This window comes from Somniosus microcephalus, chromosome 3 (assembly GCF_052327205.1).
Source record: "Somniosus microcephalus isolate GS21.2 chromosome 3, FLI_Smic_1.0, whole genome shotgun sequence".
NCBI lineage: Eukaryota > Metazoa > Chordata > Chondrichthyes > Squaliformes > Somniosidae > Somniosus > Somniosus microcephalus.
The window spans coordinates 124832212-124859981 of record NC_140989.1 but is presented as its reverse complement, the minus strand read 5'-3'; the positions used below and the strand labels follow the sequence as shown (position 1 = coordinate 124859981).

Here is a 27770-nt window from a genome sequence, read left to right as displayed (position 1 = left end):
AGGGAGCATTGCCTGCAACCCTCCGAGATCACTGCGCTCCTCCAACTCTGGGCCTCTTGCGCATCCCCAATTTTCTTTGCTCCACCATTGGCAGTGGTGCCTTCAGCTGCCTAGGCCCTAAGCTCTTGAATTCCCTCCCTAAACCTTTCCACCTCTCTATCTCTCTCTCCTTCTTTAAGACGCCTCTTAAAACCTACATCTTTGACCAAGCTTTTGGTCACCTGTCCTAATATCTCCTTATGTGGCTCGGTGTCAAATTTTGTTTGATAATCACTCCTGTGAAACGTCTTGGGACGTTTTACTACATTAAAGGCACTATATAAATACAAGTTGTTGTTGTTAATGTCAAAGTTGAAGTCAGTTTCTCATTCCATCCCCAACTTTAGGAAATTCATCCAAAAAGTGAGGTTTTATTCAAGTCAGGTTTTTTTCTGAATAACAGGAGCTGAGTCACGACACCCATTTTCACTTACAAATGTAGTTCTACGTTTGCATATAACCCACTGGGAACGTGGGTTATGGTTCCCAGAGCAGCCAACCCCCAAACTGAGCTGTTGCAGCTGCCACCCGTTTTATCAGAACTGGACTGCTGGTAAAGATCTCCCTTCTTTGAGAAAAAGCTTGCGATGCCTCGGATAGACTGCGTAGATGACAATGCTTTGATCTTCATAGAAACTTACAGCAGAGAAGGAGGCCATTCGGCCGGTCGTGCCTGTGCTGGCTCTTTGAAAGAGCAGTCGTGCTTAGTCCCACATCCCTGCTTTCTATCCGTAACCCTGCAAGATCCTCATCCTCAAGTATCTGTCCAATTCCCTTTTAAAATTATTTATGGAATCAGCTTCCACCACCTTTTCAGGTAGAGCATTCCAGATCCTAACAACTCTGAGTGAAAACATTTCTATTCATCTCCCCTCCAGATGTTTTGCCAATGATTTTGAATCTACGATCTCTAGTTATTGACCCATTCCCCAGAGGGAATAGTTTTTCTCTATCTACTACTATCAAAACCTCTCATCATCTTGAAAACCTTTATTAGGTCACCTCTTAACCTTCTCTGTTCCAAGGAGAACAGTCCTAAATTTTCCAATCTCTCCTCATAACTGAAATCCCTCATCTACATAAGAACATAAGAAATAGGAGCAGGAGTAGGCCATTTGGCCCTTCGAGCCTGCTCCGCCATTTAATAAGATCATGGCTGATCTTCTACCTCATCTCCACTTACCTGCGCTATTCCCATATTCCTTGATTCCCTTAATATCGAAAACTCTATCGATCTCAGTCTTGAATATACTCAATGACTGAGCTTCCGTAGCCCTCTGGGGTAGAGAATTCGAAAGATTCACCACCCTCCAAGTGAAGAAATTTCTCCTCTTCTCAGTCCTAAATGGCCGATCCCTTTATTCTGAGACTGTGAGCCCTGGTTCTAGACTCCCCAGCCAGGGGAAACATCCTCCCTGCATCTACCGTGTCAAGCCTTGTAAGAATTTTGTATGTTTCAATGAGATCACCTCTCATTCTTCTAAACTCTGGAGAATATAGGCCTAGTCTACTCAATCTCTCCTCGTAGGACAAGCCCCCCTTCCCAGGAATCAGTCTGGAGAACTTTTGTTGCACTCCCTCTATGGCCAGTATATCATTCCTAAGGTAAGGAGACCAAAACTGTACACAATACTCCAAGTGTGGTCTCACCGGGGCCCTATATAATTGCAGTAAGATGTCTTTGCTCTTGTACTCAAATCCTCTTGTAATAAAGGCCAACATACCATTTGCTTTCCTAATTGCTTGCTGTACCTGCATCTTAACTTTCAGTGACTCATGTACAAGGACACCCAGGTCAACCTCTGAACCCCAACATTTCCCAATCTCTTACCATTTAAAAAATATTCTGCTTTTCTATTTTTCCTACCAAAGTGGATAACTTCACATTTCTCCACATTATATTCCATTTGCCATGTTCTTGCCCGCTCACTTAGCCTGTCTATATCCCCTTGAAGCCTCCTTGCATCCTCCTCACAACTTACAATTCTACCCAGCTTTGTATCATCAGCAAACTTGGATATATTATATTTGGTCCCCTCATCCAAATCATTGATGTAGATTGTGAATAGCTGAGGCCCAAGCACTGATCCTTGCGGTACCCTACTAGTTACAGCCTGCCAACCTAAAAATGACTCGTTTATTCCTACTCTCTGTTTTCTGTCCATTAACCAATCCTCAATCCATGCTAGTATATTACCCCCAATCCCATGAATCCTAATTTTGTTTAATAACCACTTGTGTGGCACCTCATCAAATGCCTTCTGAAAATCCAAATACACCATATCCACTGATTCCCCCTTATCTATTCTGCTAGTTACAACCTCAAAAAACTCTAACAGATTTGTCAAACACGATTTCCATTTCATAAATCCCTGTTGACTCTGTCCAATCCTATTATTATTTTCTAAGTGCCCTGTTACCACGTCCTTAATAATAGATTCTAGCATTCTCCCTACTACTGATGTCAGGCTAACTGGTCTGTAACTCCCCGTTTTCCCTCTCCCTCCTTTCTTAAATGGTGGGGTTACATTTGCTACCTTCCAATCCGCGGGAACCATTCTAGAATCTATGTGGTAACATCCTGGTAAACCTCTTATGTACCTTTTCCTGAAGCGTGGTGCCCAGAATTATCCACAATACTCCAGCTGAGGCCTGATTTATAAAGTTCTAGCATAATCTCTTTGCTTAACCTGCTTTCCAGAACACTTCATTGAGAATTTGTTTGCTGGAGGAACAAGGGGAGATGTAGAGGGACACCTGTGGCATGGAGTGAAGAAAAATGCAGATGTGCCCATTGATTTTCTGATCTTAGCCTTGCAATCGGAGGGAGGTATGGAGATAGGACTAGTGCCTTCCTACGGAGAAAAATGGAAAATTAGGTCAAAATCCTGGAACTCCCTCCCTAACAGCACTGTGGGAGTACCTTCACCACACGGACTGCAGCGGTTCAAGAAGGCGGCTCACCACCACCTTCTCCAGGGCAATTAGAGATGGGCAATAAATGCTGGCCTTGCCAGCGACGCCCACATCCCATGAATTAATAAAAAAACACAGAAGTTGTCAGCATAGAAAGCGGCCATTCGGCCCATTGTATCTGTGCTGGCTTTTTGCTAGAGCATTCTAAAACTAATCCCACTACTCTGTTCTCTCTCTGTACAAATTCATCTTTACTGTCTTACTCATATTCTATGACCCTAATATATTATTGGCCTTTTTTGTGGCTTTATCTACCCAGGCTCACAGTTTCAGCAAATTATGTATTGGAACCTTTAGGTCTCTCTTTTCATCCTCAGTGTCTCTCTATTAAGAGTAAACTCTCATTCCTTGTTTTTTTTCTCCCCAAATGCCTGATGTGGTCTTCATCTTTCATCTCACTGTATACATACACACATTGCATCACAGCTCACTGGAGATTAATCAGCAGGAACACTGGCTGGTTTTTCTCTTCGCCCCCGCCCCCATTGCTACGGATCCCGTGTAGTGCTCCTATCACTGCCTTGGCAGAGACTCGAAATCGAACCTGGGACCTCCTAGCTTGTATGGCCCACTTCTATACTGGGCAGTGCATTTAAACTGAGCCATCAGAGTAACATTAACACCAATATATTTTTATGACTAAATGCTGTATAGAATGCATTCAAAATATCATTATAACAAAGGACTTGTTTTAAATCTTCAGCATCACTTTCTTCTTGGCCCTTGGGTTGACTGCACTATCCTTCGTAATAGAGCAGAGAGAAGGTTTACTGGACAGAGGCTGGGTCGCAGGTTTGTACCATGTGATTATTGTGGCAAATCAAATGATGATCTTAAACAAACGAAAAACTTTAATTTCTAATCCTCAAATTGTATCATTCATCAGATTCAGATCATTCGCTGTGACTGTCCAATTGCAATTATCTCTGACAAGATGTGTGTATGTAATGTATTGTTCACAGAGGAGCCATATTGAACACCTTCTGTGTAACATGGCTCCCACTTTTGCACACTTCATGTGTGGCTCCTGTAAAGCAGACAATTGACTGGGTGTCCTGTATTTTTATGCCACATGCAAGTTATTGAATAAACATTATATTGCCTGATTAGTAGCTTGACAGTAACACAGTGTGGGAACCATTGCACACTGACAAGTCTCACCCCAATAAAGCAGTTGGATGTTGGATGGACCTCAGTGAAACATCGCAATAAACCACTCTTGTTCAGAGAATATCATATAATTATATCCACTTTCACAAACTGGGCAATGAAAAGACTCCACAGTGGAGCTATGTAAGGTACAATACTGTATCCGCTAAACTCAATTAGAACTACTTGGCCCACATCTGCAGGTTGTGTCCAGAGATACAATACTCCTTCAAACAATCCATTTAAAGTTCAGCATGGTTGCTGAAGATACTTACCTCTTGAATTAATCTTTTCTGTCGATTTCCTGCACACGAGTTAATTCCATGTACTTAAGGAGGAAATTATCAGTACGTATTCATGACGTGGACTAAAGTACTTTCAAGCACTTTTATAATTTTTAAAGGCGGTTATGTAGATAAATAAGATATGTGTGCAGTGGGATTTAAAGGCATGATGAGGACACGTACAGGAACAGGCTTGATGGGTTCAATGGTCATTTTTATCTTTTTTGTGTGTATTTTATGAAGTAAAAGTTTGAGTAATATTCTGTGCAGAATATTATAGTTTTAAGAAAACTTGTATTTGCTCTGCTTTTGTCAGTAAATTCTTTGTGTCTATTTTTATTCACTGTTTTGTTATTCAGGTGTTAGTTCCCTGGAGGTAATGTTGGCTCATACCTTCTCCCATCTGGTTACGATGACTATTCAGATAATCTTGTTACTGATCTTCACATTCCTCGTTTTCAAGGTCAGTCCTGTACTATCCTGCAGAAGTTTCTAATGGAAAATTATTGATGAGTCTGTCCGTCAGCCTGCCCACAATCTGGGTATTATTCACACAAATGCTGAGGTCAGGCAGTTAAATATGAGCCTGCCACTAATGGATGTTTATTGAAGGGTACAGTCACCTGCATGCAATTTATGCATTAGAACTGTAGAACGAGAGTAAGGGCTGTCGATCCTGCTCCACGCCCAGCTACTAGGAAGGGAACAGGAATAATCAAGGTGAACGGCCCTTAGATTTTTCCCCTCCCTCTCTGTGGGAAACACCCCACAACAGAATGGCTAAGATTGGGAACTCAAAGTGTGAGGAATTTTGGGCTTGAATCCATCTCCTACTATTCCATGGTTCCTTGAATTCCTAGATTTATTGCTTAACTTTGAGTCAACTTTATACTCAAGGTTCTGCTAAACTGGTTTATTCACTGAGAATATCTTGTTTGCTTTTCACAACTTTGGAGGCGTAGATTATTCCATTGACTGCACTAATGCTGCAAAACTTCAAAGGGCTAGTTTTTATTTCTAAATTACCACCAGATACTGTTTGAATTTGACATATTTTGGATTAAATGGCTCTTTAAAGTTCTGGTGCTTTGTTCAACTAGCCCTCCATTGAAGTAAGAAAGCATGATGGAAACATGTTTAATTAACTTGAAATATTCATATGGTAGGGGCAAATTTCCAATTTGCACATCAAGATTTTTTTAAATATTCGTTCCTGGGATATGGGCGTCGCTGGCAAAGCCAGCAGTTATTACCCATCCCTAATTGCCCTTGAGAAGGTGGTGGTGAGCCGCCGCCTTGAACCGCTGCAGTCCTTGTGGTGAAGGTACTCCCACAGTGCTGTTAGGGAGGGAATTCTAGGATTTTAAACCAGCGACGATGAAGGAACAGCGATATATTAGATTAGAGTAGCTTTTAGCGCTATAGCATCACAATTTACACTTAATACTGCATTTCATCAATACGTATTTTCAAATACAATCGAGCCCCAAATTTAAAGGGGATGCAAATGAGTTAAATATAAACTAACTGGTTCTCCTTGCTTTAAAAGAAATGTGTAAGTTGAAATTGCATTGAACAATTGATTGTCTTGAACTTATTTATTTTATCCATGTCTACTGTTGAAGATTCCCAATGAAGGATCTTTGTCACTGATAGTAATTCTTATCCTACTGCAAGGCATCACTGGCATGTCAATGGGCCTTGTCATCTCCGCTGCATTCGATGATGAGCAATCAGCAGCCCAGGTTTCGCTGGGCATCTTCTATCCTAATATTGTACTTAGTGGTAAGTGAGTTCTTAAGCTAATGTCAGAAAATAGAATCTATTAATAACTACCTCTGGAACTGCAGACATATTCTTATTTATGTGGAGGATAAAATTCAATCAAATAATCAAGAAGTCCATGGTGAAAGTAGTAAGTTAACCCCTTCTTTTATCCAAAGTCACTCCTCTGGAATGCCACATTCAATAAAGGTCTGGTCCACCTTAATTCAGTGGCGCGATCATTAAGATAGTCTTCCCTAAGGCCTACTGCCCTTCACTTGCCCATGCAGCTGTGTCCTCACCAGCTTGTCGTCACCTTATGTCCAAAGTGAGACAGTTGCCTCTTCCTGATCGTCTCCGCTATTTCCTGTTTTGCATCTGGTGCTCTCCATATGTTCTCATTTCACTTTCCTGTTGTGTAACTCTTAACAATCTCACCAATCCTTCTCAGCAACACCACGTCTTATCTTTTCCTGGGAAGTCTTTTCCTATGTAGTTCCAATGAACTGTTAACTTTGGATTGAGAACACATCGGGGGAAAAATTCAGTTGGTTTGTGCCTCCCGTTAGCGCCTTAAGAGGGCGCGAATGGGGCGCAAAGCAACTAGCGCCCGTGCGTGGCGATGTTTGCGCCGCTCACGAAATTAACTAGACATTTTGTGGCGGCGCTAAACACCGCCAGCAGATCGTGACGTCAGTCGAGTGTGTAGCGCCCCGGCCTGGATATTGAGTGGCGCCCCCTGCTTTACCGCCTGCCGCTAGCAACGACAGGTTGAGGGGAATGTTTTGCAGCCAGGAAGGGACTGAGAGAGCGCTATTTAAAGGCGACCGCTTCCTGCCTTTTTTTGTTGGTGACATTTTTGCACCACGTATTCTGAGAGAGAGAGAGAGAGAGAGACTTCTGGAGAGATTCAACGCTGTGTGAAGGAGTTTTGGGTAATGAGCAGCACTTTGCAGGTTTATTTTGATTTGCCCTTCCTTGTATCAATTTAGAAGAGACTGTGGGGGCTGCACTCTGAGCTCTTTCCCTGGGTCTCTCCATTGTTCTTTCCAGCAGATTTGATGTACAGGTCTCTCCAGGCCGAGAGTCAAGGCTGCAATGAGCAGGGTGTGGATGGAGAGCAAGATCAACCCTCCCCTTTAAGAACTGGCCGGCGCCAGTGTGTCTGTGTTCCATTACTGACTGACATCACATGAGCTTCGCCAGCGCTCTGAGGTAGTGCCTCGCTATTCGGCCTTTGCGCCTTAAGAGATGTGTGTAGCACCTGATTTAGTGCTCCAATCAACTCCGGGGCGATAAAAGCCAAGTTTGCAGTCGGAGGCGATAATTAGCGCCAGGCGCTAAACTTTGCGCACGGCCGATAATCGCACCCTAAATGGGGCGATACTGAATTTTTCCCCCATCAAATTTAATAGAACTAAATAACAGCCATTAAATAACAGCCATTAAATAACAGCCTGTGACTTGCACTTTATACTGTTGGGGTTTAGGTGCAGCTTTAGCTTTTAACCGGAGATGCCTAAAATATCCTGGTTAAGTGGCAAATCAGTGGTTTTACATTGTCATTCAAACTAAATTTTTGTTATAAAATAAAATAAATGTTTACAAATGGATGCAATGTTTCCCACTTTTATTTTTGGTCAGTCAGTTTTCTGACATTCTGCAGAAAATCAGCACCTTGTTTAAGAGTCCAGGCCCAGCTGCTGAAAAATCTATACAGGTAACAATTCTGTTGGCTCGACTTAGAGTGTGCAACAACAACAACAACTCACATTTATACAGCTCCTTTAACGTAGTAAAAAGTCCCAAGGCACTCTACAGGAGCGTTATCAAACAAAATTTGACACCGAGCCACATAAGGAGATATTAGGACAGATGAAGAGGTAGGTTTTAAGGAGCCTCTTAAAGGAGGAAAGAGAGATGGAGAGGTTTAGGAAGGCAATTCCAGAGCTTAGGACCTAGGAAGCTGAAAGCGTGGCCACCAATGGTTAAGCAATTATAATCAGGGATGCTCAGGAGGCCAGAATTGGAGGAGCGCAAATATCTCAGAGGGCTGTAGGAGATTACAGAGAGGGGTGAGGCCATGGAGGGATTTGAAAACAAGGATGGGAATTTTAAAATTGAGGCGTTACTTAACCGGGAGCCAATGTAGGTTAGTGAGCACAGAGGTGATGGGTTAATGAGACTTGGTGCAAGTTAGGACACGAACAGCAGAGTTTTGGATGACCTCAAGTTTACAGAGGGTGGAAAATGGGAGGCCGGCCAGGCGTGCATTTGAATAGTCAAGTCTAGAAGTAACAAAGGCATGGATGAGGGTTTCAGCAGCAGATAAGCTGAGGCAAGGGCGGAGTCGGGCAATGTTACCGAGGGGGAAATAGGCGGTCTTAGTGAAGGCATGGATATGTAGTCGGAAGCTCATCTCGGGGTCAAGTACGACACTGTGCATTCTCTCCACATTGTGACACAGGCACTTGTACTCCTGTACTATGAAGAAAGAGTACAGTTACTGTGGATGCTCTTAATGGAGAAGGGGGGCTTAGATTTGGCCTTGTTGAGGTATTGAAGAGCTTAAAAAAGATAGTTAAACTGGATCCCAGACAGATGTTCAGTATTAACATAAGCTCTAAGCCATGGGGACATGGATTCAACCTTAGACAAGGAAAGTTGGATACACAGTTAAGATTAAAGTCTTTATGCAGAGGATGGTGAATATGTGAAATAGTCTCCGTATAAATGTCACAGTGTGATGGATATGAGAAATAAAGTGGGATAAGTAGATCTGAGACCTTTGCAACTGACCCAATTGATGGACGTGGCCTTTACTGCTCCTGTACAGTCCTGTGTTCCAAAGGACATTAGACATATTGGTAGGGTGGCGAGGTTAGTTAAGTACATTCTAATAATGCATTGTGGATAATCATGGTCTTGGAGCTTGCTTGATTGCCTTAGAGAATCAGGGGAAAATTTCCAGAATTTTTCCTGAGATTTTCCTGTTTTTCCCTCTCTGGGTCTTGCCTCCCCAGGAGTTTGCACCATTAGCGATTGGGGAGGGTGGTGAATGAAGTTATACCATCTAGCAGATAGAGGTAACTCTGAGGGGCCTGATGGTCTTTCTTACTCTTTTCATACATTCACAAGTAATCTTTCTATGAGAGGTGAATATACAGAAAAAATTAGATTAAATTTACATTTGGCAAGAAGAAAGAATTGCATTTATACAGCGCCTTTCATGACCTCTGTAGTGTATATACCTTTAAGAGAGAACTACTTTTACAGCTCCTGTATACTGTAGTACCGGCAGTGACTATATAAGATATAAGATTGTGAAGGGGTTGGATCGGGTGGATGCGGGGAGGATGTTCCCGATGATGGGTGAAACTAGAACTAGGGGGCATAGTCTTAGAATAAGTGGCTGCTCTTTCAAAACTGAGATGAGGAGGAACTACTTCACTCAGAGGGTGGTAGGTCCATGGAATATGCTGCCCCAAAAAGCTGTAGAAGCTACATCATTACATAAACTTAAAACAGAAATAGACAGTTTCCTAGAAGTAAAGGGAATTAAGGGTTATGGGGAGCGGGCAGGAATTTGGACATGAGTCTAGGTTCGGATCGGACATGGCCCTGTGGGTAGCGGAGCGGGCCCAGGGGCCGTGTAGCCTGATCCTGCTCCTATTTCGTGTGTCTAATTCTGTTAGATTCAGGAGATGGTTCTGTGATAGTGGATTGGCGGTTAGGATCAGATCAGCCATGATCTTATTGAATGGCGGAGCAGGCTCGAGGGGCCGATTGGCCTACTCCTGCTCCTATTTCTTATGTTCTTATGTACCTGTATATAAGCCTTGAGCATGCCTCTGTACTGTTAGTCTTTAGACTACCCTCCTCCAGTAAACACCTGTTGATTGTTAATTTACAGCCTCCGTCTAGTTATTGGAAAACATCATACTTTAAGAATCACGGATTCAACAGTGGCGACGAGGTCGATTCGAATCTACCTGCAACTCTGCATTTCCTTTCAAGGATTCGCTCCGGGAGGACGGTGGAAGAAAGTCGAGGCCAGAAGCACGGGCGTCGACCACGAGCAACCGCCCAGTCATCTGGCAGAGAGTGAACATCGCAGGGGAGGCTGTTGCGAGCTGGGCTTGGTTCTCCAGCCACGACGATCCAGCAACAGACTGGCAACAGGTACAGCGCAGACCCTTCCCGGACAGCGGCGGCTGGAGCCGACCGACGGCACAGAAAAGGCCGAGCAGCGTCGACGGGGTAAGAGAGAGGGTGAAGCGCACAGGGCGCAGCCGGGGGTTGAAAACCAAGTGGCGTCGACGGAAAACAAAAAGAGAGAGAGGGTAAAGCAGCAGCCGGGTTCAGGACCGAGCGGCGGCAACGAGAGGGGCAGACAGGAGAACGCGCAGAGCACAGCCAGGGCTCAAGGGCTGAACAGTGTCTGCGGGGGAAAGAAAGGAAGCGCGGGAGACGCCATTGAGCCGCGGAGAAGAAGGGAGTGTGCGGGAGACGCCATTTTAGAAGCCGCAGCGGAGAAGAAGGGCGAGCGCGGGAAGAAAGGAAAGCGCGAGAGACGCCATTTTGTGCCAGCGGAGAAGAAGGGAGAGCGCGGGAGACGCCATTTTAGACAGTTTAATCACACCCAGGGATGCCGAAGAGTGGCAGTATCACTGCGTTCGACAATGAAGTCGAAGATTGGGCGACATATGTGGAACGCATTGAGGTGCACTGCAAGGCGAATGAAGTGCCAGATGCTAGGAAAGCACTGGTTTTGTTGAATTCCATGGGTGCAAAAACTTATGGCTTACTGCGAAACCTAATAACCTCAGAGAAGCCAGTGGATAAGAATTTCGAAAGCATAGTGGAAATCCTACAGGACCACTTAAACCCCACACCGCTGCTGATAGCAGAAAGATTTAAGTTCCACAAAAGGAACCAGCATAAAGACGAAAGTAATGCTGAGTACTTAACGGAACTGCGCAAGCTATCGAAACACTGCCAGTTTGGATTGGGACTAGCAGATACGTTAAGGGACAAGTTTGTGTGTGGGCTTCAAAGTGAAGGAACCCAGAAACGGCTTCTATCAGAAAAGGATCTTGATGCGCTATCAATTACTCATAAAAGACTGAGAGTTAAGAGAGTAACTAAAGGCTTTTATTAACAAAAGAATGAAGGTCTGCCTCGAGTGGTCGACCGGTCCAGAATACAAAGGGGCTGGGGAGCAGTCACCTTTATACTAGGACTTGTGGGAGGAGTCAGCCGAGGCATGTCCAGGCATGTACACAGTGGAATACAAACAGTGGTTTACCACAGATCTTACGCTGGACAAGGCTTTCAGCATGGCAGCATCACACGAAGCAGCCGCACGGGGCGCTGCAGAGATACAACGGAGACCGCAAGAATATGGCACCAATGAAATGTCATATGGAGCAGGGAAGTGTTATCGCTGCGGCAGAACAACACACGACCAGAAGGATTGTTGGTTCAAGGACCAAGTGTGTAGACAGTGTGGAAAAGCAGGACACATAGCAAGAGTCTGCAGGTCAGGGAAGAAAACCAGCAGCAAGAAATCTCCACAGGAGAAGTACAAAAAGGTACATAAGGTGATGGACAGTAGTTCAGATGAACAGAAAAGTGATACAGACTCCGGAAGCAAGGAGCTGGGTTGTCTGAAACTACATGAGGTAATCAAAATGGAGGATCACCAGACTGTCTGGGTCACGCTCAAGATAGACGGAGTCCAAGTGAAAATGGAATTGGACACAGGATCAGCCCTAACAGTCATAAACCAAAGGGACAACAAGCGGCTATTTTCACATATACCCTTGAAAGCTACAGAGATTGTCTTGAAGACGTACACGGGGCAAAAAGTCTACCCCAAAGGAAAAATAAGGGTGAACGTGATATACAAAGGCCAGGAAATACCCAAAATGGACCTATATGTATTGCCAGATGGAGGACCACCACTACTAGGACGTGAATGGATCCGGAAGATACAATTAGATTGGCATTCCATACAGGCACTGAAGGTTGAGGCCAAAAAGGATGACGACGTCACACCTGGACGACTGTCAAAAATGCTAACTGACGCACAAGAAGTGTTCCAGGAGGGACTCGGAACACTAAAAGGCATAACAGCGATGATTAAAATAGAGGAAAATGCAAGCCCAAAGTTTTTAAGGCCAGACCGGTGCCTTATGCGATCCGACCAGCCGTCGAAGCAGAGCTGGAAGGGTTGGAACGTTCAGGAGTACTGTCCAAAGTAGACTGGAGCGAGTGGGCTACACCCATCGTTCCTGTAATGAAGAGGTCGTTGAGTAATACGCCTGGGGAACCAAAGAAGGTCCGCATCTGTGGGGATTTTAAGGTGACAGTGAACCCAGTCCTTCACACGGTACAATATCCACTTCCACGGATTGAGGATATTTTCGCCTCGCTATCTGGAGGTAAACGCTTCACCAAAATTGATCTGGCCCAGGCGTACCTGCAAATGGAGGTAGAAGAAGCCTCGAAACAATACCTCACGATCAACACTCATAAAGGTCTCTACCAATACAACCGGCTGGTGTTCGGGGTAGCATCGGCTCCGGCTATTTGGCAAAGGGCAATGGATCAAGTCCTGCAAGGGATTCCAGGGACCCAGTGTTATTTGGACGACATCCTGGTCATGGGCGAAAATGACAGTGATCACTTAGCCAACCTGGAGAAGGTGCTCACTAGATTAAAGGAATATGGGCTACGAGCTAATCGCCACAAGTGCGAGTTTTTCCAGAAGCAGATCTCGTATTGTGGCCACGTTATTGATGAAGAGGGGTTACATAAGTCCCCTGAAAAGATTGAGGCAGTAGTCAAGGCTCCAGCACCGGAAAATATGTCACAACTGAGGTCGTTCCTCGGGCTGGTGAACTACTACCATAAGTTCTTACCAAATTTGTCTACAGTATTACACCCACTGAACACCCTACTGCAAACGGGGGTACCATGGAAGTGGAATGACGAATGTAAACAAGCTTTCCAGAAGTGCAAAGAATTGATCACATCAAAAGAGGTGTTGGCCCATTTCAACCCAGCACTACCAATTCGGTTGGCATGTGATGCATCACCCTATGGTATTGGAGCGGTGCTGTCGCACAAATTCCCAGACGGGTTGGAGAGGCCAGTAACCTTTGCGTCTCGGTCACGAACCTCAGCCGAGCGCAACTACGCCCAGATCGACAGGGAGGCCCTCAGCCTAGTATGGGGAGTAAAAAAATTCAACCACTATCTGCATGGGCAGAAATTCACCTTGCTGACTGACCACCAACCACTTGTCTCCATCTTTAATCCAAAGAAGGGCGTTCCGGTGATGACTGCACAACGGCTACAAAGATGGTCCCTTTTTCTAGGGGCGAGCCAATATGAAATAGAGTATAAGGGCAGGAAACAGCATGGAAACGCTGATGGGCTATCACGCCTGCCACTGCCTACTGTGGAGGAAGCACCAGCAGTGGACCCTATCGAAATATTTTATTCGTCGATAATTGAACGATTGCCAGTAACTAACGCGGATATAGAGAAGGAGACCCGCAATGATCCGACACTGTCTCGGGTATATGATTTGATGGTGAAGGGATGGCCAACACATGGCAACTCACTGTTGCCAGCATTCTCATCCAGAAGAGAACAGCTGTCAGTATGCCAGGGGACAGTGATGTGTGGATCTCGAGTGGTAATTCCACCCAAGTTAAGGGAGAGAGTGCTCAATGAGCTTCACGAAGGCCATCTGGGAGGGGTGAAAATGAAAAGCCTTGCTAGGGCTTATGTGTGGTGGCCGGGGATCGATCAACAAATCGAGGACCTAACAAAGAGCTGTTCAGGATGCCAGAAGGTCCAAAATGCACCACCACATGCCCCTCTACACCCATGGGAGTGGCCCTCCTCTCCATGGCAACGGGTGCATATTGATTTTGCTGGTCCATTCATGGACTCAATGTTCTTAATAGCAGTGGATGCGCACTCGAAATGGCCTGAGGTGATCAAAATGTCCTCAACCACTACAGAGAAAATGATTGCAGTCCTACGGACCATATTTGCCAGGAACGGCTTGCCAGAGCAGATTTGCTCTGATAACGGACCACAGTTTGTGTCCGAAGAGTTTCGGAAATTTATGAGAAGGAATGGGGTAAGGCATTACACATCCGCCCCGTATCATCCAGCCACAAATGGATTGGCTGAGAGGTTCGTACAAACCTTTAAAAAGGCGATAAGGGCCATGTGCGATGATGAAATTCCACTACAGCATAAGGTGGACAATTTCCTGTTAGCCTACAGAAATGCGACACATGCAGTTACCAACCAGACCCCGGCCATGATGTTCTTTAACCGAAGGTTGAGATCTCGTCTGGATTTGCTCAGACCAAATGTGCGAAGAAATGTTGAGGATAAGCAATTCCAGCACATCAATGAAAAGCCGACAAGGAGCTTCAATGTAGGACAACCAGTCTTGGCCCGCGACTACCGAACAGAGAAATGGCAACCCGGAACGATATGCACACGGCAGGGGCCATTAATGTACACAGTGGATGTCGGGGAGAACATTGTGAGACGCCATGTCGACCAGATCCTAGCATCACAGGAACGAGTCAACCCCATGTCTCGCGTACCTGGGGATGAACCTGACATACTGGTAGCATCTACCTCAGAAACAGTAGCAGCGGAGCCTGATGAACTAACCGATGAAAGGGGGCCAGAATCGCCTCCGCACCAAGAACAAGAACCTCAGGAAAGGCGCTATCCAGAAAGGATCAGGAAGCCGCCCCAAAGACTGAATCTATAAATGGACTATTTCAGTTTAATGTGCATGTTAAAGTGTTAACTGTGATTTGAATGTTATGGGTACTGTTAATCTAAAAGGGGAGGAATTGTAGTGTATGTACCTTTAAGAAAGAACTACTTTTACAGCTCCTGTATACTGTAGTACCGGCAGTGACCACAACTGTATATAAGCCTTGAGCATTCCTCTGTACTGTTAGTCCCTCCTCCAGTAAACACCTGTTGATTGTTAATTTACAGCCTCCGTCTAGTTATTGGAAAACATCATACTTTAAGAATCACGGATTCAACAACCTCAGCATGCTCCAAAGCATTTTACAGCTTTGAAGTGTGGTCACTGTCACAATGTAGGAAGCGCAGCAGCCAATTTGCACACAGCAACCTCCACAAACAGCAATGAGGTAATAACCAGATAATTGGTTTTAGTGATGTTGGTTGAGGGATAAATATTGGCCAGAACACCGAGGAGAACTCCCCTGCTCTTCTTCAAAATACTGCCATGGGATCGTTTACATCTACCTAAGAGGGCAGATAGAGTTTTGGTTTTACATCTCATCTGAAAGGCAGCACCTCCAACATTGCAGCACTCCCTCAGTACTGTGCTGTCAGTCTGGATTATGTGCTTAAACTCTCTAGAACAGAATTTGAACCCACAACCTTCTGAATCAGAGGCAAGCGTGCTACCCATTGAGACACAGCTGACACTTGGGAATGGTGGCTTGAAAAACCCTCCATTAGGTCCTGGGACAATCAGAGAATATGTTTAAAATCAAAGCAGAATTGTTGATGGTATTCAGGAAATTGCTGTAAAAATTATCACTAGCATCTTTGAAGCTAAATGGAACAAAAGAACATTTAAATCCAAGATAAAAACAGAAAATGCTGGAAATACTCAGCAGGTCAGGCAGAATCTGTGGAGAGAGAAACAGAGTTAACATTTCAGGTCGATGACCTTTCGTCAGAACTGGAAAAGGTTGGAGATGTAACAGGTTTTTAAGCAAGTGTAGGGGCAGGAGGGGGGGGGAGGAAAGAACAAAAGGGAAGGTCTGTGATAGGATGGAAGGCAGGAGAGATTAAGAGACAAAAGGGATGATGGTGCGAGGCAAAAGGAGATGGTAATGGGACAAGTTAAGAAAAAAAGATGACTCTAGATGAAGTGTAAATGGCAATGGCAGAATGATCGACAGCTGCCATGTGAGAGGGAAAGAAAAAATGAAAAAAATGAAAAGGGCAGAGGTTATGGTCTAAAATTGTTGAACTCTATGTTGAGTCCAGAAGGCTGTAAAGTGCCTAATCGAAAGATGAGGTGAAGACGAGCTTATGTTGAGCTTCAGTGGAACAGTGTAAGAGGCGGAGGACGGTGAGGTCCAAGTGGGAGTGGAGCGGAGAATTAAAGTGACAGGCGACCAGAAGCTCGGGGTCGCCCTTACGGACTGAATGGAGGTGTTCCGCAAAGCGATCACCCAATCCGCGTTTGGTCTCCCCAATGTAGAGGAGACCGCATCGTGAGCAGCGAATACAGTATACTAAATTGCAAGAAGTACAAGTAAATCACTGTTTCACCTGGAAGGAGTGTTTGGGGCCCTTGATAGTGGGAAGGGAGGAGGTAAAAGGGCAGGTATTGCATCTCCTGCACTTGCACGTGAAGGTGCCAGGCGAAGGGGAAGAGGTGTTGGGGGTGATAGAGGAGTGGACCAGGGTGTCGCGGAGTGAACGGTCCCATCGGAATGCTGAAAGGGGAGGTGAGGGGAAGATGTGTTTGGTGGTGGCATCACGCTGGAGGTGGCGGAAATGGCGGAGGATGATCCATTGAATGTGGAGGCTGGTGGGGTGAAAGGTGAGGACAAGGGGAACCCTATCGTGGTTCCGGGAGGGAGGGGTAGGGGTGAGGGCAGAAGTGCGGAAAATAGAACGGACACGTTCAAGGGCCGTGCCAACCACAGTAGAGGGGAATCCTCGGTTGAAGAAAAAGGAAGACATGTCGGAAGCACTAGTATGGAAGGTGGCATTGTCAGAGCAGATGCGGCGGAGACAGAGAAACTGGGAGAATGGAATAGAGTCCTTACAGGAAGCGGGGTGGGAGGAAGTGTAGTCCAGGTAGCTGTGGGAGTCAATGGGCTTATAGTGAATGTTTGTCAATAGCCTATCCCCAGAGATGGAGACGGAGAAGTTGAGGAAAGGAAGGGAAGAGTCGGAGATGGACCATGTGAATGTGAGGGAAGAGTGGAAATTGGAGGCAAACTGTTGTCCTTTTGTCTGTTTGTTTGGCTAGTGTGCAGTAATACTAATGTTTGTGTTAGTTTAGCTGACGTGTATAATGTTGTTACACTATGAACTTGTTTTAAAATTTGTAGCATGTCATTACCACATCAAGAAAGAGTGCACCCAGTTTATGTGCAACAATAGCTTAAGAGAAGCAACGCGATTCTGTCAGTCATTGCCTGCAATGTCTCATTAAGTCCATTTATCTGACAGCATCGTATATTTGTGTTTACAAGTATTTGTTGAAGTAAATGCCAAAGAAACTCTCTGTATAAGGGAGTGGCTGAAAAGCTCCGTTCACATTATTCTGGCATTACTTTCGATCAAAGCAATGGCAGGTTATGTTCAACAGAGTCAGAAAGAAAAGAGGGTATTTTAATCCTGGGCGGACAGTTGTGGGGAGCCATCGAATGCGCTATCTGGGCGTCTCCGTGGGAGGTGGGACGCTTCTGCATTGTGTCTAAGGCTCTTTGAAATGTCCTAAAGAGGGGCATTTTTTTGCTTTATTAATGTATATATGTGGTATATTCTACTGAGTCAATCGATTTTGCCAAAAACACAGCAGTGTATGAACCTTGTGTATTCAACGCTGCGAATGTTTGTAAATGCTGTAAGAAGTATATCGGGAGAGGTGGGACAGCGGGAGGGGTGCAGGGGGAGAGGTGGGACAGCGGGAGGGGTGCGGGGGGAGAGGTGGGATGGGGGAGAGGGTGCGGGGCGGATAGGTGGGACGGGGGAGGGGGTGCTGGGGGAGAGGTGGGACGGGGGAGGGGGTGCGGGGGGGGATAGGTGGGACGGGGGAGGGGGTGCGGGGGGAGAGGTGGGACGGGGGAGGGGGTGCGGGGGGGATAGGTGGGACGGGGGAGGGGGTGCGGGGGGGATAGGTGGGACGGGGGAGGGGATGCGGGGGGAGAGGTGGGACGGGGGAGGGGATGCGGGGGGAGAGGTGGGACGGGGGAGGGGATGCGGGGGGAGAGGTGGGACGGGGAGGGGATGCGGGGGGAGAGGTGGGACGGGGGAGGGGGTGCGGGGAGGGAGAGGTGGGACGGGGAGGGGGTGCGGGGGGGATAGGTGGGACGGGGGAGGGGGTGCTGGGGGAGAGGTGGGACGGGGAGGGGGTGCGGGGGGGGAGAGGGGGGACGGAGGAGGGGGTGCGGAGGGGGAGAGGGGTGACGGGGGAGGGGATGTGGGGGCAGAGGTGGGATGGGGAGGGGGTGCGGGGGGAGAGGTGGGATGGGGAGGGGGCTGGGGTGCAGAGGGGGGGGAGAGGGGGGACGGGGGAGAGGTGGGATGGGGAGGGGGGAGGGGGTGCGGGGGGGAGAGGGAGGAGGGGATGCGGGGGGAGAGGTGGGAGGGGGTGTGGGGGGAGACGTGGGACGGGGAGAGGTGGGGAGGGGGGAGGGGGGAGGGGGTGCGGGGTGCGGCGGGGGGAGGGGGTGCGGGGGGGGAGAGGTGGGATGGGGGAGGGGGTGCGGGGGGAGGGGGTGCGGGGGGAGAGGTGGGACGGGGGAAGGGGTGAGGAGGGGGTGCGGCGGGGAGAGGTGGGACGGGGGAAGGGGTGAGGAGGGGGTGCGGGGGGGAGAGGTGGGACGGGGAGGGGCTGCGGGGGGGAGAGGTGGGATGGGGGAGGGGGTGCGGGGGGAGAGGTGGGACGGGGGAAGGGGTGAGGAGGGGGTGAGGGGGGAGAGGGGGCAGGGGGGAGGGGGGGAGAGGGGGGGGATCGGGGGGAGAGGTGGGACGGGGGGACGGGGGGAGGTGGGGGGGGGGGAGGTGGTGAGGGGGGGAGAGGTGGGATGGGGGGAGGGGGTGGAGAGGGGGGTAGGGGGTGCGGGGTGGAGAGGTGGGAGGGGGGAGGGGGTGCGGGGGGGAGAGGGGGTGCGGGGGGAGGGGGGTGCGGGAGGGAGAGGGGGTGCGGGGTGGAGAGGTGGGGGGGAGGGGGTGCAGGGGGAGAGGGGGTGCGGGGGGGAGAGGTGGGACGGGGGGAGGGGGTGCGGGGGGGAGGGGGTGCGGGGTGGAGAGGTGGGACAGGGGGAGGGGGTGCGGGGGGGAGCGGGGGGAGAGGTGGGACGGGGGAGGGGGTGCGGGGGGAGGGGGTGCGGGGGGGAGAGGTGGGACGGGGGGGAGCGGGGGGGGAGAGGTGGTGCGGGGGGGGGGAGAGGTGGGACGGGTGATGGGGAGAGGTGGGGAGGGGGTGCGGGGGGGAGGGGGTGGGGAGGGGGTGCTGGGGGGAGAGGTGGGGAGGGGGTGCGGGGGGGAGGAGGTGGGGAGGGGGTGCGGGGGGAGAGGTGGGACAGGGAGTGGGTGCGGGGGGGAGAGGTGGGACAGGGAGGGGGTTGTGGGGGGGAGAGGTGGGACGGGGAGGGGGTGCGGGGGGGGAGAGGTGGGACGGGGAGGGGGTGCGGGGTGGAGAGGTGGGACGGGGGAGGGGGTGCGGGCGGGAGCGGGGGGGAGAGGTGGGACGGGGGGGTGCGGGGGGGAGAGGTGGTGCGGGGGGGGGAGAGGTGGGATGGGGGAGGGGGGAGAGGTGGGACGGGTGATGGGGGAGGGGGTGGGGAGGGGGTGCTGGGGGGAGAGGTGGGGAGGGGGGTGCGGGGGGGAGAGGTGGGACGGGGAGGGGGTGCGGGGGGAGAGGTTGGACGGGGAGGGGGTGCGGGGGGGAGAGGTGGGACGGGGAGGGGGTGCGGGGGGGGAGAGGTGGGACGGGGAGGGGGTGCGGGGGGGAGAGGTGGGACGCGGAGGGGGCGCGGGGGGGAGAGGTGGGACGGGGAGGGGGCGCGGGGGGGAGAGGTGGGACGGGGAGGGGGGTGCGGGGGGGGGAGAGGTGGGACGGGTGATGGGGGAGAGGTGGGGAGGGGGTGCGGGGGGGAGAGGTGGGATGGGGAGGGGGTGCGGGGGGGGGAGAGGTGGGACGGGTGATGGGGGAGAGGTGGGGAGGGGGGTGTGGGGGGAGAGGTGGGGAGGGGGGTGCGGGGGGGAGGTGGTGGGGAGGGGGTGCGGGGGGGGAGAGGTGGGGAGGGGGTGCGGGGGGGAGAGGTGGGATGGGGAGGGGGGTGCGGGGGGGAGAGGTGGGACGGGGGGGAGAGGTGCGGGGGGAGAGGGAGGAGGGGTGAGAGGTGGGGAAGGGGGCGGGTGGAGGGGGTGCGGGGGGTAGCGGGGGGTAGGGGGGGAGGGTGTGTGGGGGAGGGGCTGCGGGGGAGGGGTGGGGCGGGGGAGGGGGTGTGGGGGGAGGGGTGGGGCGGGGGAGGTGGGGCGTGGGAGGGGTGTGCGGGGGAGAGGTGGGGCGGTGGGAGGGTGTGAGGGGGCAGGGGTGAGATGTGGAGGGGGTGCGGGGGGAGATGTGCGACAGGGGGCGGGGTTGCAGGGGGAGGGGTGCAAGACGGTGGGCTTTCACCCTGAATTTTGTCTCCTAAAAACCTTAAACAAGCTAATTAAATTCTATTAAGTTCTATCTTGCATTAATGTAGGCGTTGCAATGCTTTGGAATTGCCAGCATGTACCACCATGGAGTAACAACAGAAAATGCTGGAAAAACTCAGCAAGTCAGGCAACATCCGTGGAGAGAAATTTGAGTTGACGTTTCGGGTTTGACCCTTCTTCAAAACTGGAGAGAAAAGGAACTAGATCGAAGGCAGGGCTGCGATCGGACAAAAGAATAAAAGAACCAAAAGAAGTAAAAGAGATTAGAAGCTAGACGAGATGGTAATAGGCTGTGATTAGGTGTAAAGTGTACTGGCAGGGCAAAAGATAGCTGCCAGGTGTGAGAGAGAAACAAAAGGAAAGGGGGGGGGGGGGAAAGGAAAGGAGTGGAAAAATATAAGTGAAAATGAAATAGGGGCCAAGGTTAGGGACCATCTCGTCTAGCTTCTAATCTCTTTTACTTCTTTTGGTTCTTTTATTCTTTTTGTCCGATCGCAGCCTGCCTTCGATCTAGTTCCTTTTCTCTCCAGTTTTGAAGAAGGGTCAAACCCGAAACGTCAACTCAAATTTCTCTCCACGGATGTTGCCTGACTTGCTGAGTTTTTCCAGCATTTTCTGTTGTTATTTCGGATTTCCAACATCTGCAGTATTTTGCTATCGTACCACCATGGAGTAGTGGGTTTTGGGTTGTGGGACCGCACTGGTTGTCCCCCAGACTGTAGGAAGGCCAATCTCGGCTGTTCCATTGTGGTTAGGCAGAGATCAGAGGTCACTTCCCTAAAGGGAGGAGGGAGAATTAGAGGGAACTTCATCCCCAGGCTCTGTTACCAAAACTATTCTTCAGCTATGTGTGGACATTTGGAGCTGCTCCCTTGCCACCTCTTGCCATTGAGCTGCTCTTGGTCTGTGATTCGAGAGAGAGAGATCGGAAAAGGCAATGGAGAAAATAATTTGGAAAAAACAGCTTTATACGTTCACCAAGACGAGGAAGAAAATACAAATTAGTGATTTGCAAGGATGCATTTAAGGGTAAGCTAGATAAGCACATGAGGGAGAAAGGAATAGAAAGATATGCTGATAGGGTGAGATGAAGTAAGGTGGGTGGAGGCTCGTGTGGAGCATAAACACCGGCATGGCCTATTTCTGTGCTGTAAATTCTATGTAATTCTATGAAATTAGTATTGAGCTTCTTTCTGCAAGATTTATTCTGTTGGAATACTTTCTAAGTCCCTTTTATTTTTGTCTGATAATAGGTGTTTCAGAATTCTTTTTCCATCTTTTCTTCATTATTGGATTGCATTTTATTCAGATATTTTTCATTTGTGATGCAATGGTGTAATAAGTGACGTTTTGTTTCATTTGTACTGCATTTGCAGATGTACAATATTTGTACAATATTGTCTCCCTATCATTATAGTGACTGAAGAATGAGATACTGTAGATATATTCTAACTTGCAACAAAACTCATAAAGCAAAATATTGGTATAGTCAATAGATATGTAGTGCCAAAAATACCACAGTCGAAGTTAGACGTGTAATAGAAATTATAGCATCCCTGTGTTTCCAATTGGTCATCAACGTAACGAATTATGGATATCCTCATTGGAAGCATCATTCAGAATAATAGAATCTAGGTTTAGGGAGAGAATTCCAGAGTTTAGGGCCTCGGCAACTGAAGGCACAGCGCCAATGGTGACGCGATTAAAATCAGGGATGCCCAAGAGGCCAGAATTAGAGGAGCGCAGAGTTTTCGGAGTATTGTAGGGCTGGAGGAGGTTACAGAGATAGGGAGGGGACGATGCTTAGCACTACTTGCAACTTCGAATTGTCAGAGGTATGCTTTAGACTTTTACTCCAAAGTTAACGCACTACTTGCAACTCATACCCCGCCTATACTACCGCGCGTTTCATCCTAACCCCAAGACCGCTTGACTTATCGATTCAAACCTTTTCGTTCTTTGATTCCAAAGGGGGCGGTGGACACGAGATGGTGTTGCCTTGCCCTAACTGTACGTGGTATTTAAAGGAGGAGATTGCAGGGGCTCTGACACAAATTTTCAGAACCTCTCTGGCCACAGGGGATGTGCCAGAGGACTGGAAAACAGCTAACGTAGTACCATTATTCAAGAAGGGTAGTAGGGATAAACCAGGGAATTACAGGCCAGTGAGCCTAACATCAGTGGTAGGGAAATTATTGGAAAAAATTCTGAGGGACAGAATTAGTCTCCACTTGGAGAGGCAAGGATTAATCAGATATGATAAGGCAGGATCTGGCCAAAGTGGACTGGGATCAGCTACTTGTAGGAAAATCTACATCGGAGCAATGGGAGTCTTTCAGAAAGGAAATTGAGAGAGTACAATGACAACATGTTCCCATAAAGGTCAAGGGTGGGATCAACAAGCCCAGGGAACCTTGGATGTCAAGGGACATACGAGAATGGATTAGGAAAAAAAGGAGGGCTTTTGGCAGATACAAAGGACTAAAGACAGAGGAAGCCCTAGAGGAGTATAAAAAGTGCAGGGGGATACTTAATAAAAGAAATTAGGAGAGCGAGGAGGGGCCATGAAATAACACTGGCGAGCAAAATAAAGGAAAATCCTAAGGTGTTTTATAAGTAAAGAGCTTTCCAATTCGTTCCCCTGCCCTGCCCTGCCCTGCCCTTTCCCCATAGACCTGCTAAGTTTTTACCCTTGAAGTATTCCCTTTTGAAAATTACTATTGACTCTGCTTCCACCACCCTTTCAGCCAGTGCATTCCAGATCACAACAAATCGCTGCGTAAAACAAGTTTTCCTCATGTCGTCATTACTCTTACTTGAGGTGCACCTGATTGGCAGCTGAATCGTAACAATTGATCAAATTCTCTTTTTTCTTTGTTTCAGGAATCATTTGGCCAATCGAATGTATTCCATATCCCCTAAGATACATCAGTTTAATCCTGCCACTAACATCTGCATCAGAAGCTCTTCGCGGTATACTGTACCGAGGTAAGGAAGCGTGTTCAATTATTTCACAACACACTATTCCTGTTCATTTGAATAGGTTATTCATTTGAAAGCTAATTTATACATCTGAAAACTAATTTTCAAATTTAACGGTAAAAATATAAATTTTTGCAACATGATTATATAGAATTTGCTGAAACAATGGCCTAGAAATTGGGGGGGTTTATTGTCACCCAGTACCGCCAGAATCGGGTGATAAAATGTCGGCTGCCACTCTTCCACCAGCTGGTGGCGGCAGGTCCCATGGCGGCCACCATTTTCAGATGGCCAGCACCGCTGCCAATATCAGCGATCGCAAAAATCATGGAAATGATGCAGATTGTGACGTCAGTGAGTGTGCAACACTCACTTGACGCCTGACCTGCAAGTTTGGAGTTCGCCGTGCAACTTACTGGCATGCCTTAAGTGCGACGAGCTGAGCAAGTGCTGACAAGCAGGAAGGTGGCTCCAGCAGCGGTATTTAAAGGGATCATCAGCAACTACTTGCACCTGACATGTTTCTGCAGTTTGACTGGCTCTGTGCAACTTTCTGCAACTCCAGCAGCTTTAAGAACTTCTTTCAAGGTTCTACGGTAACAGGGAGGTTGTTGCAAGTGGAGAACGCCTTCATTCTTATTTTAAAGGTTTCTGCTCACAACACTTGCTCACAGTCCTGGGGGCTCTACTGGCAGACCCCTCGCGCTTGAGTATCTTCGGGAGAGGGACCGGAGTCAGCGAAGAGGGGGAGCAGATGCACACAGAGGGAGGAGGAGGAGGGCCAGGAGGGCTCTCAACAGGAGGCCTTACCCAGCTAGGGTCTTCCGAGAGCACTTCTCCTATCTCCACTTAAGTGAGGAGCAGTGTATTAGGAGGCTCCGCTTCACCAAGGAGGTGGTTACAGAACTCTGCCACCTCCTGCAACCAGACCTGCAGCCTGAGAGCAGGACAACCACAGTTCTCCCAATGGCAGTCAAGGTCACCGTGGCCCTCAACTTCTTCGCCGGTGGATCCTTCCAGTCTGCAGTAGGAGTCATAAGAATATCAGAACATAAGAAATAGGAGCAGGAGTAGGCCATTTGGCCCCTCGAGCCTGCTCTGCCATTTAATGAGATCATGGCTGATCTGATCTTGGGCTCCGCTCCATTTCCCTGCCCGCTCACCATAACCCAACACTCCCTTATTGTTCAAAAATCTGTCTTATCTCCACCTTAAATATATTCAATGGCCCAGCATCCACAGCTCCCTGGGGCAGAGAATTCCACAGATTTACAACCCTCTGAGAGAAGAAATTCCTCCTCATCTCAGTTTTAAATGGGCGACCCCTTATTCTGAAACTATGTTCCCCTAGTTCTAGATTCCCCCATGAGGGGAAAGATCTTCTCTGCATCTACCTTGTCGAGCCCCCTTCAGTAATTATATGTTTCAATAAGATCACCTCTCATTCTTCTAAACTCCAATGAGTATAGGCCCAACCTGCTCAACCTTTCTTCATAATCAACCCCTTCATCTCAGGAATCAACCCCGTGAACCTTCTCTGAACTGCCTCCAATACAAGTATATCCCTCCTTAAATAAGGAGACCAAAACTGTACGCAGTACTCCAGGTGTGGTCTCACCAATACCCTGCTGTACAGTTGTAGCAGGACTTCCCTACTTTTATACTCCAGCCACCTTGCAATAAAGGCCAACATTCCGTTTGCCTTCCTGATTACTTGCCGTACCTGCATGCTAACTTTCTGTGTTTCATGCACAAGGACCCCCAGGTCCCTCTGTACTGCAGCATTTTGTAATCTCTCTCCATTTAAATAATAATTTGTTTTTTTATTTTTCTTACCAAAGTGGATAACCTCACTTTCCCACATTATATTCCATCTGCCAAATGTTTGCCCACTCACTTAGCCTGTCTATATTCCTTTGCAGATTCTTTGTGTCCTCTTCACAACTTGCTTTCCCACCTATCTTTGTATCATCAGCAAATTTGGCTACTTTACACTCAGTAATGTACATTACATAGCTAACACCTCAAAGTTTGCCGTCCATTGCTGTATCTGGGAGGTCACTGAGGCTCTCTACACCAGGAGAAGGGACTACGTTGTCTTCTCTCTGAGCTGAGAGAAGCAGAACGAGCATGCATGTGGCTTTGCCAGGATAGCGGGCTTCCCCATGGTGCAGGGCACCATTGACTGCACACACGTGGCTTTGCAGGCACCGTATAACAATCCTGAGATCTTCCATAACAGTAAAGGCTACCACTCTCTTAATGTGCAGTTGGTGTGTGCCAACGCCCACTGCTTCCTGATGGCCAATGCCCGCTATCCTGGCAGCAGCCATGATGCCTTCGTTCTGCATCAGTCCGGTGTGCCAGCAATCTTCCAGCCACCACAGCAAACTCAAGGGTGGCTGATCGGAGACAAGGGCTATCTGTGCTCCACCTGGCTCATGATTCCCCTCCGCAACCCCACTACTCATGCCCAGCATTCATATAATGAGAGCCATGCCTCAACCAGGAACATCATTGAGCAGACCATTGGGCTACTAAAGCAACAGTTCCGCTGCCTTGACCACTCGGGAGGAGTCCTCCAGTACACGCCGGAGGGGGTGTCCCATTTCGTGGTTGTTTGCTGTACACTTCACAACTTGGCCATCATGAGGGCCCAACCCTTGCCAGCATGGATTGCAGGATCACCTCAAGAGGAGGACGAGGGAGAGGAGGACAAGGAGGAAGAGGAAGAGGAGCAAGCGGAAGAGGACGAGGACGGAGGGAAGAGAAAGGCAGCCAATCCCGCTTCCAGAGGGCTCTCCGTCAACGCCTCATCAGACTCCGATTCCAATGAATGAAACCCCAGATCCCCGTTGCTCACCACATCCTCATCATACCATCCCTGTCTTACGGAATATCACAGTGTCCTCCTGGGCACAAAGCTGAAATGACAGACACCACAAAAGATTCCAAACAAAATTTATAAATTTATCAAAAATGAATTCACATATTTACAGTAATGATATGAACTAATCACCCTTGTGCAATCCTTTAGTGCCTGTTGTTCAGGTGCCCTTTCCTGTCCTAGTGCTCCTACGAAGTGTTCCCCCAGTGGCTGCAGCATGGCTGGTGGAAAGCTGCTGAGTTTCCGTGCGGGAGACTTCAGATGGCCTTGCAGGACGACCTCAAGCAGCTCTGGCTCTAGAAGGCCCGGCTGTAGACTGCACCACCTCGGCATGGGCGGCAGCAGTCTGGGCTGGCTGGCTGACAGACAGCGTCAAGGGCAAAGGCGGAGTGGCAGTGGTGGGAACAGGAATGTTGTCATCCTGAGACCCACTGCCACTCCCCCGGGGCGGCGCCTCAGCATTCCTAGCAATCTGTTGGAGCACAGATTGCTGGGCTGCTGCGACACTGTGAAAGCCCTGGTCGGCGGTGGTAAACCCAGCCACGATGGCAGCAATCTGAGTTTGGATGGCACCAACCATAGACAGCATGGGAGTGCTCTGCGCTTCCGCTGCAGCACTAAGATGGTGGGTTCTTCGCCTGTGCTGCAATGGCAGCCACGACATCGCCCATCACACGCAGCATCATGTCTGGGTCGACACGGTCTCTTCGGGAGTCTTCCATCATTTCCAGCCTGGAAATCCTGGGCTCCAAACTCTGCGTAGAGCGCTGTGCAATGTTGGAAGCAGACTCCTCCATGCTTCTTGATATTGTCACGAGGCTCTCTGGCAGGCTTGCCATTGCACCTAATAATTCGGTGTGCATGCCCATTACCCTTCTTCTGAAATCCACCCCATCGAGGTTCTCATCTGAGTCCTGTGCAACCTAACTCGCGCGTGAACCTGCCCTCCGGGGAGCTGGCCCCCAAGCTACCCTTTCCCCCTGGCCTTGCTACAGCCCACTCGTGTCCAGTGCCTCACCTTGTGCAGATCCCGCTACTACACTAGCCTCTAAAGTGCGTGCAGTGCCAGTTTCTGAGCTGGTGTCTGCTAGTGACAAATGCTGTGATGCTGTGTCGTCTTCTTCTTCCCCCTCACTCTCATGCATTGCTTGTTGTTGATTATCTGAAAGCAGAAAGGCACAAGATTCGGGTTATGGTGA

The 27770-nt window shown here is 48.8% G+C and overlaps 1 protein-coding gene across 1 annotated transcript in view; it reads left to right on the top strand.

Annotated features, from left to right (window-relative positions):
• Positions 1 to 27770, top strand: part of abch1 (ATP-binding cassette, sub-family H, member 1) — a 122119-nt gene that overhangs the window by 52567 nt on the left and 41782 nt on the right. The window contains exons 15-18 of the mRNA XM_085981594.1: positions 3719 to 3807; positions 4808 to 4911; positions 6074 to 6233; positions 23586 to 23690. Of these exons, the coding sequence (XP_085837720.1) occupies positions 3719 to 3807; positions 4808 to 4911; positions 6074 to 6233; positions 23586 to 23690 (458 nt within the window). The remainder of the gene's footprint in view (positions 1 to 3718; positions 3808 to 4807; positions 4912 to 6073; positions 6234 to 23585; positions 23691 to 27770) is intronic.